The 13,465-nt window shown below is 41.6% G+C and overlaps 1 protein-coding gene across 1 annotated transcript in view; it reads right to left on the bottom strand.

Annotated features, from left to right (window-relative positions):
* The window catches only part of swap70b (switching B cell complex subunit SWAP70b), a 33,186-nt gene extending 21,238 nt beyond the window's left edge, over nt 1-11,948 (bottom strand). Inside the window, exons 1-2 of the mRNA XM_006642494.3 lie at nt 11,719-11,948; nt 4,113-4,253 (exon numbers count right to left, since the gene is read on the bottom strand). Of these exons, the coding sequence (XP_006642557.1) occupies nt 4,113-4,253; nt 11,719-11,814 (237 nt within the window). The 5' untranslated portion in view covers nt 11,815-11,948. The remainder of the gene's footprint in view (nt 1-4,112; nt 4,254-11,718) is intronic.
* Nucleotides 11,949-13,465: the final 1,517 nt, after the last annotated feature.

Here is a 13,465-nt window from a genome sequence, read left to right on the forward strand (position 1 = left end):
TAACTCTCTATGCACAATACAATGTTTTTTTATTAGGAAAGGTGGACTCTCTATAAATAAATCACCATCTTAAAAAGCATAGTGGATTACAAACACAAGACATAGTATAGCCAAAATGCCTATTTTAAGCTTTTTTGTTTCAACCAAATTACTAGTAAGAGACTAGTAATCCCAATAATATACAGCAGACACCAACTATTACATATTTTTCTGAAATGGCAGTTTGTTGTGATCAAACTTATAGTATAATAATACAAAACAAGCACATCGAAATGCAAGGTAACTCTGGTGAAATGTGCTTAGAGTCATTCATAACAGAGTGGTCAATGGAATTCAAAACAGCTTGAACCCATGGCGGAGCATGCATAAAAGCAAGCTAAATGAAAGTGCAAGGAGGAATGTAAACACTCAGTGTTGTTATAGCTTGTTGTAGCAGGGTATAACAAAGCATGGGGGCTCTGCATGGAGATTTAACATTCATCATAAATTCCTAGATGTGTCTGGCATACAAATTTCTTTACCACATTAACGGAGGCTACTACCATGAGACAGAAACATTCTCTGCAAACAGTAAACTAATTAACATTGGTGTTTGTTATATTACCATGGAAACTCCTGGCACATTTACTGTAAAAATCCCTACAGATTAGTGGCACATCTAATGCCAAGCCAGCAGGGTGGTGAAGAAAGAACAGAAATAGCTATTGATGTTGTGATATTCAATTTAAAGTGAACTGCACTGAGACACACTCAACAGTGAGTCATTGGTTTTATCCAAAAATAACAGTATTAGGTCATTTTAGTTTGGAAACCAATGATCAGGCTGGTCCATCCTCCTCTGAGCTCAGTGAGATACTTACTTCCTTTATTCTCCCAAATGGAAAATGTACTTTGCAGGCAGGTAAAAGACAACACAATGCGAAATCAATTTAACACAACATAAACCCATTAACAAATAAGAAACATAATGCACATGCATACATTTAGAACAACACGGAGCATAACAAATCAAAACAAAAGTGAATACAAACAGGGCCAGAGTTATTTCTGTCCAGAGAATCACCTCATTGAAGCCTAAACAAAAATCTACTACACAGACTGACAGGTCTTTCTATTTTATGTTTCACAATCATTTTCTGATTATTATTTTTGGCCTGAAAATGGTGAAAAGCATGTTCAACAACCCAAAGGCCTTTTCACTGGCTTCATGTAAAGCAGGTTTTACAACTTTAAAGAAAAACACAAGAGAGAGACTCGCATACCTTTAAACCCTTAAAAACACAATCACTCTGAAAAGTGCATGTGATGCTATTCTTTACCAGAGAATTATGCAACATATACTGATGACCATAACAACTTGGAAAAGAAAGGTACTTGGTTTAAAAAAATACCACAATAAAAAAAAAACTGTGCTTGAAATTCCCGGAATAATATTCCATGTATTAGGAGACTAGGTTACATACTGATTCCACCCTTGACACCTGCTACACGTGCTGGCTCAATGAACTGAGCATTCCCCACTGCACTCCTCAACGGGGAGACAAAGAAAAAGAAATTAGGGCTACCTCTTCCTAAACGCTGGTACACAAAATAATGCAGAAATCCTAAAACGCCTTGCCTGAAATATGCAAAGATTCATATTTCACCTAATTATCGCTAGGGACAGAGAACACAACTTAAAATGCAGAAGATAGCCATAGACGTGACCATAAAAGGCTATTCTTATCTGTCTAAACCTAACAAGCTGTCCCACGAATGTTAGAAGACTGACACAGTGGTCTATTTGGACACACAAGCGCTGAGAACTAGTCGTTTACACACATACTGTGGACTGGAGAGTCTGAAAGGTGTAGAACAGTCATCTTCAGCAGTAAGGGGAGTGCGTGGGGAAGGTATAGCTGATGGGATATCCCATGTTTGTGTGAAATAATTTTTCTCACTTTTATTTTTGCAGCTTCCGTCAGCCACAAAAGCTTATCCCCCCCGCCACCACACACACACACACTCCCCTTGCTGTCCATCTGGGACTCTCTCCATCTTTCTGCACTTAAACAATGGTGGCCTTGTTAAAGACCAAGGAGTACTTTCCTGCTTTAAAGAAATATTCAGTGCCATTCACAAGAGTAATGAGAGGAGGTGCAGTATAGATGGACCCTATCAAAGCTACTAGCTGAATAAATGAGACTGATCTAGAAACCTAGGCCCTTCTTTAAGTGCAGTGAAAAATAGAAACCAGAAACCAAAAGAAGCCGAGTTCTGAATGACTAACTCACAACTCACGCCCTGGAGTTTTTTAAATATACCGGCAGACCTCAGGGGACTTGTCACAGTTTTCATATGCTAAATCAGAGGAAACAAAGGCCAAGCTCTAAACTGATTTTTCAGCAACCAAAAGAACAGTAAATGGAGTTCACAACAAACGTTCAGGAGGGGTTAGCAGCAGCCAAGTTCAGATGACCTCAGATGTGCTAAATCGTTAATCATCCCAGACGTCATTTCCTCTGTTAAACAAAACAATAAATACGACATGCAAGACCCTGTCCTCCGCCCCATCTCCACCTGCACAGCTCCCCCTTGGCCACTCAGCAGTAGAGACCCATCCTGCTCCTCCTCCAGCCAGGGGGATGGACCTCAGCAAAGCAGGTTAAACCAAATGAGATTCCTGGATGCTGTTATTCCAAGTGAATACAACATTTACTGACTATAGAAAAAAATTGAATTACTTATACATCAAGTACTACGAACCTAAATTGCTTAATAAAACGGCTTCATAAGTACCCCGCTTAAATATTATAGATCATAAAACAGTAATCTCTTAATTTCATTCACAACACTAAACAGTATTTTACAAAGTTAAATGTGTTGAGAGTGCCTGAACTTTCAATTGCTAGGTTATTAAGAGAAATCCTGCCGAACTTTAAGGGAAACAGAAATCCAAATATGTTAATGGGAATAGTATAAGGAGATATTTGATAGCTCCAAGCTGACACCATCCATAACTCAACACTGAATTACATCTTACGTCACATGGAGAACAAGGCATAGTGCATAGCAAAATAAGTTTCAAATCTTAATACATTAACCATTTCTGTTGTAAATTTAAAAAAAAAATCTAAAATAAGAATCTCAGCTCAACTAAAGCAAGAAATCCATGCTTTTCAGGCTACTGATTGGTAGGACAGGCAAACACAGGAATTCACATTCTCCTGCAGACGATTCTCAGAAATGAGAATTCTTAAAAACCAGCAGAGTATTAAAAATCGACAGACCCGGTAGTTTGTATTCTTTGCATATCACTTTCTTCTGACATGGAACCAAGAGAGGCCAGGAAGGTTGTATGTGGACAGCAATGTCCCCACATGGTCTTATCTCTAGGTACACATTTTCAGGAACTTCCTTTTTTTAAGCTGACACAGCTGCACAGCTGCCAGGCTCAAACGAGAAGGTGGCAGGCTGGGTGGTGTGTGACAATGAAGGCCCTCTTGTAAGATGTGCTGCAAGGGTATCTTCAAGAGCTGCATGGCCACCAGTTCCCACGCTCACATAAATTGCCTTTTCAAAATCTTTAGGTAATTGGAGTATTCATAACACCGACACCAAACTCTTGAGACACAAATTATAGAAAAAGAGACACAGCAGGAAATAACTGCCTCATTGGTGCTGGGAAATACATAATGCATTCCTAATGCAGAACAATAAACGACTGAAGAGATCCCTACAGAGCCAGAATTATAATGAGGTTTTGCTAAAAGAAATACAGTTACCGGACAGAGCTGCACTTATTTCTAGACACATATAGAGGAAGCCAGACATTCCTTTAAAATCCACATGGAGGTAACACCAGTTGAATTCTGGAGGTATTTTTGTTCAAGTAACTGACGATCATTTAGGGTGACTGGATGAGAAGGTTCTGCACTTGCTGACTGAACAAACAGCCAGGAAAGTCCTGTGAAGGCCAGGTGCTGTACCAAATTCTTTTAGTGCAAACTGCAAAAGCCACAGAGGTTCCTGAAAAGCGATTTTTTTATGGGCTTGCAGAAGCTATGGCAGCGCTGAGCGACAAGAAGAAGAAAGCTTCAAAAGAGCGTGTGGGTGGGGAGCTGGAACTTTACCTTATCTAGAATGAACTTATTCAGGTAGGGCATGTACCCCTGATTGGAAACAGGCCCTTCGTCATCGTCCTTGAAATGCTCCTCCAGTGCCACGGGATCATGAGGGATCTTCATCACTGTGCACAGATTGTGAGAGAGAACCTGGGAAGGAAAGAAACACAGTCAGAGAAACATCGTACCTGCAGCACCTTCAGAGTAAAGCCACTCCCACCCAGAAACGCTTCTAGCCTAGCATGCGCTCTAATGATGGCTGACCTGTCTCGATCTTCGTTACAGCACAGTAAAGAACAGCATGGCACACAAAGGGAGGCGTGGTAAGGCATGACTCCAGCTGGGAAAGCAGTCTAGCTCCAGGTTATGCCGCTGGGTAGCAGCCGAAGGACAGTTGTGGTCATTTGCGGCGCTCCTGCTCACTTCCCAGACATTCATAGGACCTCTGGGAAGGGGAGTGCCTCGTGTCGAGCATGTCTCTTTGGTAAAGAATGAATTTAAAAACTGACACCTACACTGAACCAATAAGGGGAATAAAACTCCAGGCAGACCATTAGAAAAATAATTGTATATCTGCTTTTTAAAATCTAGCTGTATTAACCATTTCTAACCATTTATGCTATCACTTCAGAAAGAGTCTATAATGAAGTGGACAATTTTAATCGGTGGATGTCCAGAATAGGACGAGTGCAAGGTTCAGCTAAAACCAGCAGTCTTGTTGCTTTAAATCCATCAATTTTGCTAAAAGCAAAAAAAAACAATGCTAAGTTCTATTCTTGAGCTAAATTTTAAATATCCAAATATGTGTGCGTGAAAAAGAAGTGTGATTTATGGATTGTAAAAAGGCTTTTTCTTATTTATTCATCATCTTTCATATTGTAGAGTAGTAGAAAGTTTTAATTAGGCTAAGTGCACTGCAGTTTCAAACTCCCCTCCTAAATGTGTGCTTGTCATCAGAGTTTAGTCATGTCCCAGAACTATTTCACGCCTGGCTTGGCAGTTCTCCTTACTGCAGAAAAGGGTCTCAACCTGATCAGTGTTGGTGCAATCAGGTGCAGCTGCCTTCAATGTATTAAATCGCAACACCATTTGCAATAATAAAACTTACAGTGACATAACAAACCAGCACCTCCGCAGCTAACAAAATAAGATTTTCACCTTCAAATTCAAACTACAGCTACCTCTTTTTTTCTTCCAGTTTCAACAATATTCACCTTTAGTGGTGCAACATTCAATTCATCCCCACAACATCGTTCCTTCAAATTGCTGAAACAAAAGCATGTTTCACAACAATTAAGACGACGCTAAGGAGACACAGCCCAGTTATTCCTTACCCTTGTGGGGAGCAGAAGACAAAAACAGACCTATAACTCCACTACTTGACTCATACAATTTTTTTTGTATGTAGATTGAATCCAAATGCAGTACACATTGTGAACGCTATTCCAAGCATGCCGTGTTGTGTGAGAGTTACGAGAAAGCTGACGAAGCAAGCTGTCTGCCCACCCCACTGCCACAGACAGCCCCTTCCTGTTTGCAGCTTTATCAAGGCTGAGCACACAGATTGCTGCGGTTCAGACTGGTGCCAGTCAGTCAGGAAAACAACTCCTATCCTCTGAAAATAAGCCCTGCTCTGCTAGTCTGACACAGGGTAAGACAGCCTTAGCGGGTCTCCATGGAGATGTAGAACATATGTTTTTTCATACTGGTGTACCATCATCACAGAGGCAAGAAAGCCTTTTAGTGTTTCTTGCTTATTTTTTAGGCATTACATAATATTGCACATTTTGAATGTTCATGTCCAACAAAGAGACACTGAAATGTCTCTAGTTATTCTAAGAGAAAATACAAACAAAATTTGGGGCTACCAGTCTGCGAAACTCCAGTCTCTCTGCCTATGTGGCTATGTGGATCATCTGTCTTCTGTGGATCCTAGCAGATCCAAGGATCTTCATCCAATAGTTTCAACAAAATATTTGGACAGCTTCTTCAAAATATAGGAGCTATGTTATCGTGTCATTATAGAAATTTACAATACATTACTGGTTTCTGTGATAATACAGGGTATAAAGGTAGCTGAAACCCTCACCTTGCGACAGCACTGAGGCTGTTTTTTGATTAAATATACTGCATATGTAACTTCAGAGTTTAGTTAATGGGAATGTTACGAAAAACATCTGCAGATCGGCAAAGCCAAGACAATAACAGCACACCAAAGCATCTATGAACGTGTAAGAAAAACCCATAAAAAATACAAAGATCAGAATTCCCATGTGTAACTACGTAATTTTTAAGGGGAAAGTGTAATGATAAAGAAATCTCATACAGTATATCAAAACTGCCAGCTACAAGCTTAGCATGTGAATTTCACTTTGAAGGTCTACTATTTACTGTGCCAGCATACTCTTTCCACAAGCCAAAGATAGTTTTCACATTACCGCAGACAAGACGCTGACACACATCTGTGTGAGAAAAGGAGAACAGCACCATAGTTTCTACGCTTTATGCACCAGCACATTACATCTATGGTTCTGCACTGTCAATAAAGATAAGAGAAACCTCAGGTTTTGCAGATATGAAGATGGACACATCAATGCATGTAGCACAAAAACAAAAGTGATTAATTTAATCAGACCTCATCTGGTTCTTAAAGGCACTGTCTATACCTAAATAAGTAGAACTATAAATTGTAGTTTCCATCTGTAAATTGAAATACACCTCTTGCTTGTGTTTTGATTAATGACGCACAAATAATGAAGCAGTGAAAACTTATCTTCGATGGATAACAGAGACAAGTATACCTATACAGCGCACATATACAGATAAAGACCATCACCCATACAGCCAAGGAAATGATGGTCTTCACATGATGCAGTTCCCTGAATCAGAACAATACCATCTCTTGCAGGCAGGCTCAACCAGCAACAGCACATGACAGATGCGACATGTGACAAAGACATCAGCACACAGTACTGTCTGTACCAAGGCACTGATCTTGGCTCAGGGGTGGATGGGAGCTCAAAGGCATTCACACTGTCTGCTGGATGTTAATGGAACTCAATGTGGGGAACTGAGCAAACACCCGATAAAGTGAGGGGAGAGGCCTGACCAACAGAACTGTATACAGTATTCCTGTATGTTCAGCTGAGGAGATCCACCTGGTCAGAAGAGCTAGTCCATCCACCCATTTTCTTAGTGCTAAAAACAGGCCCAGAACAGGGCCGCGGGTGAGACAGAGCCTATCCCAGCAAGCAACAGGCACAAGGCAGGAAACAAGTTAAACGGGACGCACGCAGATACAAACATTCACACACTAATTTCCCCAAAGCCAATTTACCTACCAGTATGTCTTTGGATTGTGGGAAAAAAACAGAGCACCCAGAGAAAACCCACATAAACAGGGACGAACATATAAACTCCATGCAGACAGCACCTCAGGAACTGATCCCAGGGCCCTGGCACTGCAAGGCAGCAATGCAGATAACTGTACCACTGCACTACACAAAAACAGCTATTATGCTACCATACACTACTCTCTTCCTGTCAGAAACTGTAGCACTAATAGACACCTGGCTCTAAATAAAATCTACACTTAGCAAAATAACACAGTTCATGAGGAACTTAATAAAGATAAATAAAGGGGGGTCAGGGAAGGGCTGGTCAGCCAGGCAGGATAGATCGCACTGAAGGGGAGCAGGCTGGACACAGGGGTGGACACAGGGGTGGACACAGGGGTGGACACAGGGGTGGAGTGCAGGCAGGGGAGCAGGCTGGACACAGGGGTGGACACAGGGGTGGACACAGGGGTGGAGTACAGGGGTGGAGTACAGGCAGGGGTGCAGGCTGGACACAGGGCTGGAGTGCAGGCAGGGGAGGACAGGGAGGACCACCAGGACCAGTAGCGGCGCTGGACTCCAGTGCTGCTGGGCCCCCGAAGCATCAACACCACAAAAGGACTGCAGGTCCGACGCAGCAGCAAACCTCACTGCCAGCACACACACACCTACAGGGCCACAGGGACGGGGGTATGCCCCCAGCGGAGTCAGGCGACAGGGAAAACCCAGGCAGGCAGGGAAACGGGATCACTGGCTGGCAGGTCCTTTGAGTGATGCGATGCTGGATTGCAAAACAGGAGCTACGCAGAGCTTCAATGAGCCGTAGCGCCCGACGCAGTGCGACGTCTCGTCACAGCCAGCTGCTCTGGGTATCTCGTGCCCTCGGCAATCTGTGCAGAGCAGGCAGGAGGGTGGAGATGTGGTCTGCAGCCACTACAGCTGGGCCCGCCCCGCCACTTCACGGCAAGGCCGAAATTACAAACAACCCCACGCAGATGGCGGCAAAATCCCTAACCCCACAGTCACCAGAGCAAAAAAAGATCAGGCCATAAACCTCTCCCCCTGCTGAAGGAAACCAAAGCCAACTAATTGTGCAGCAGCAGATTCTGCTTAAAATGACCACCAACTCAGAACCCAATCTTATTGCTATCACATGGGAGCGTAGCTCACTCGACTTGAAGACTACTGGATTTTAAAATTAGGTCTGGTTGCTCAGACTCAGAGGTCTTGAATCTAGAATCTCCAGAAGTGAGCTCAGTGCCAGTTTACCTCCATACATCAGGTCTGAAGTATTTAAGTACAGAGGGATTGTCTTTGGAAAAAACATACACACTGGCCATCAGCCTCTTTTGTGTAAACTAGCTCTTTCTGTAGACGTAGTATGCAAGATCATTATGCAAGCCTTATTTTACAGTGGTTTGTGAGGTGGTTTTTAACTCACTTCTGAGTCTGACTACACTACAGAAATGCTAAACTTAGCACAGCATGCAGAAAAGGCGAACATGATTCTTGTGTAGGTGGTCTGTGACCCACATTTTTTCATGAACAAAGAACATTGCTTTGTGTAAATCAGAGAAGACAATACGCTTCATACTAAAAAGCGTGTCTTTCCAAAATAAAAGTCTTTATGTTTTATCTGAACAGCATTACAGAATGACCTTTGATGCAAAGCTCTGCTGAAACAGCTCTCAACTGGAAGGTCAAGTATTTTTAGCCAGATCTCGCTTCCTCTTTTGTATTTTGTACTACAGCTGTATGCTGAAAGATAGGTAGCACATGCTACAAATGTGATACATTTCAAATAATTTTGAAAGTATTTTTTTATTTGTATTTGCATCTTACATTAAGTAACACATACATAGCACATCCATCTTTCCAAATAAAAGCAGATAAAACACACAATAATGTCAAGGCATGTAGGGAGAGGACTGTACAGCACCCCCATACACAGCCAATGATAAATTATTTCAGAGGGGGAACCTTCAATGTACATCCAGAGGGCTTTGCAGATCTTCCAGATTGATAAAGTTTTTAATGGTTTTAAGTCCATGCCATTACATTGAGGTTTTGTCACTGAAATTGTAGTAGGAGGACAGCTGTAAACTCGCCTCTTTCTATCCCAATAAGCCTAAACATCAGGTAGAAGTAGTTCAGGTGGAGAGCTGCATCAGCATGCGTAGGCTGCAAAGGAACAGGTAAGGTTTATTCCTAGCTGAAAAGAGAAGAGAGAAAACACAACGTTTTGGCCGTGGAGCCTTCTTCAAGTGTCACACAGGTGTCTTTTCAGCATGGAATAAACCTATTACTTGTTCCTAAACATCAGGTATCCTCACATCTTCCCCTCTCCTCACCTCACTGAGTGGACGGGCCTTTCCTTACGCCTCAGCCAGGCTGGGTAAACCAACAACACGGGTCTCATTTCATCACGTCCAGCATTCTGCCTTAATTAAACTGTTCTAGCCTTTATGCTCCATCCAACGTTTCGTTCCTTTGCTTCCTGGTATTGTAACGCATAGCACTACAGTATGTTTGTTTTTTAATTGATGTCAATTCACTGTGTGCAGTAAGTAATGAACTTTTTGGCTTAAGGTACTGCCTGTCTTGCAAGCACAAAATTAATTAAATGGAAATCTGCCTTCAATGGTGTTTGGAAAGAAATCACCATTGATTTCATCATTACTATCCACTTGATACTGTTGAGAGGTCCGTATGTATTTTTTTTTTTACAGTGTATGGCAACATGTCTTCATTTTGTCAACCAATGCAGTTCTGCTTAGAGAAGAAAGAGCCAAAATATGAATATAAGCAGTTTCCCCACCACTGGTCATGTGAAAAGCTGATGACAGTGAGAAAGGATATCTAACGAGACGTCCAGTGTACTTTATTAAAGGTACAGCACCCACATCAACTCCGACAAAACCAGTTCGTGCCTTAAGGGAGTCAATTAAGAATTCAAGAAACGTTAATATATACAGTAGCAAGAGAGGCTAATACATTTATCCCAGGCTTCTCTCCCCGTCTGTGTCTATGTGTCTCATAGAGAGCAAGCTGAGGTATGCGAGAAGACGAATTCCTAATCCAAGAAATAGTATAGGGTTAATAAAGTGATATTGTGTTATGATGTTATTTCAAAAGACTGGATTTTGTAGTCCTGTAAATCCTACACTTGCTGTAGTTTGGCATTTTAGCATAAAATGATTCCCAATTACCGTGTTACCAACACTAAGTCTGCACGATCTAACATTTTTCTTGGTAATGCAAGCAACGCAAAGACAATTTGACACGGTGCTGTAATTTCGGGTTTTATGCACATGTGCAGGCCCAGTATAGAATGTAGAAGGAAATGGATCTCGTTTAAAAAACAGGCAATTGCGTCACTCGGACCAGTAATCTCAAGAATCTCTTTCCTTTCTGAATAAATTAAAGAGGGATTATGAAATGCTCTCCGAACGGGTAGCTGGCAAACATAATTTTTAGAAGTAGTATCAGATAAAACCATATAATAAAACAGTATGTGTAAAACATGGGAAACGCTGTAAGCACTACCTTTTAATTTAAAATTGCCACAAATTGTGAGACTGGGTATCAGATGTTACTGTGAACACAATTCAAAACGTTTTCTTCCACTTCGGAGCTTCGTTTATTTACATGTACCCGACGTCAATAGTATGATGTCAAATACGTCTATAACACACTTTTATTAAATGTTTTAGTAAAAGACATGGTTGCTGTCAACTAATTATTACAACTCCGATACTGGGCAACCCGACACATCTGACTCCTTATTTTTGTTATTGGATTTACAATACGTCACCAAAGCAATCGCGACTTTAACCATTTAGGATCTGGAAAGCAATAAAGCGCAGATGGATTACGTTAACTACACCTCCCATCACTGAAAATTCGTATAGGGTTAACCATTAGTGTACAACTACTGCTTTCTTTACCCGATAAGATTTGCTCTGTCTAAAGCTTGGTGCATGTCATTTAACATTGCAAAATACATAAGATCACTTTATTGGCCATATATAATTTATTGTATTAGGAATTACAATTAGTCGAACATAAAAACGGAGCTTGTAAAACAGTTTATTTTCTTACTTGGGCTAAACCCACGTTGATTTGTTTTTTAAAAGGCAGCGACTTCACTTTAAGTAGCGTCTGATTAGTGCGCATTAGCCTGACTTCAGGTCTCTAGGAGGAAAAAAATAACTCGCCTGGAAAGGTACAAGCACGATTTCCAGCACGAACAAAAGTAACGAACTGCTTCACAACCTTACCTTTAACTGCGATTTAGATACTTTCCCGCTCCTGTCCACGTCCAAAGCCGTAAAAGCGTGCCAAATGGACTTTAAAAGCTCTTCCCGAAGTCCCATTTTGAACCGTTTTACCCAGCAGTATCAAAACACTCGCAGATCTGTGCGCCCGTAACAAAGTTTCTGTTATCTCTGCAGAGGTGCTGTACAATGGGAGCCGGTCACATGACCGACACTCCGCCGGCTCTGAGTGAAATCACTGAGCCACTGGCGCAAGCACCTCAGCGCTGCCTAGGGACGGGAGACTATTGAACATTTTCACCGTTAAAGAGCTTTTATTTTTATGTCAATAACAGTCTGATGGCTCGCTCCTGGTGACAAGTCACTGTGGTATGTGTGGATCGATATTAAAAGTCGATTCAAAGGAAACGACCCGTGAATTCACGTGTTTAGATTAATTCAATTATAATTTTCTTAGTACTCCCACGACAAATGCTATCACTTCCTTTCGTGTTTAAAATGTTTAAATGAAATGGGCATCCCCTGATCGCAATTATAATTTTTCCAATTCAGGTGTGCAAACAGTCTTAATTCACATTGAGTTGATATATATCATAATCATATGCACCCTTACGTCTTTCGAGACCCCAGATATCACTGGGTTTTGGACTAAAAGGTCATCCCGCCCTTTCAGGAAGCGAGCAGGTGTGATGTGAGCAAACGGCACAAGGCTTGCTTACTAATACTTCATTTTTCCCGCACAGAGCCTGGAGTCACTCATGCATGTCTTTTGAATGGCATGTGAGAACAGTTCTGTAAGTTTTTAATGTTTTCAATATTTTCCCAAATAAAATACATAAAATTGCAAATGTCGAGTTTTTTTTCTTCAGAACTAATATAATTTTAAATACTTAATATAAATCAATTACATTAAGTCAGAAAGACTACAGAAACCAAAATTATCCTGCGGCTAGGATCACAACTTCCCCCTTCTCTTAAAGACAGACTACTTTTCTTCTAAGTTTTCTCCATTCATTGGAGGTTTCATTTCACACCTCCCTACACCTATCCTGACTTCACACCTCTTGATTGGCCTCTCTGTCCCCTGCTCCCGCCTCTCGCTCCTCCTCTCTCCCAGCCTGTTCTCCCTTCGCTCACTGCATTGTCTTCCTCACACCCGAAGAAGGCCCCACGGCCAAAACGTTTTTATTTTCAGCATGGAATAAACCTATTACTTGTTCCTTTGCAGCCTACGCATGCTGACGCAGCTCCCCACCTGAACTAAGATCAATAGTATAAGCCTGTAGTATCAGAGCATTCATCAAGCAAAACAAGAAAATAGCATAAGAAAGGTCATAACTGAGACGATGCCGTCGATTTCATTTGGCTGCTCAATGTAGCCTGTAAATACAAGGACCTCTCTCAGATATTTCTTCCAAGATCTCAGGAAACATGAACAGCAGTTCCAATTTCATTCCTTAATGTTAGATAGCCTCAAGACACCATCCGTGTCAGCCCTCTCCTGGGATGTCTCCTACTCATGTTAAATCCCATCATCATCTCTCCTCTGTATAAGACGGCATAGGATAAGATCACTTTAATGGCCATATACAATTTCTAGCATTAGGAATTTGTCTTTTTCGCATACCCCGGTTTCCTCTCCATGAGACGCACAGACAGGTAGAAAAGCTTACGGTCAGACATTTTATAGCACCCCTGGAGCAGTTGGGGTTAAGGGCCTTGCTCAGGAGCCCGCCGGAGTAGGATTCCT

This window comes from Lepisosteus oculatus, chromosome 21 (genome assembly GCF_040954835.1).
Source record: "Lepisosteus oculatus isolate fLepOcu1 chromosome 21, fLepOcu1.hap2, whole genome shotgun sequence".
NCBI classification, from domain to species: Eukaryota; Metazoa; Chordata; class Actinopteri; order Semionotiformes; family Lepisosteidae; genus Lepisosteus; species Lepisosteus oculatus.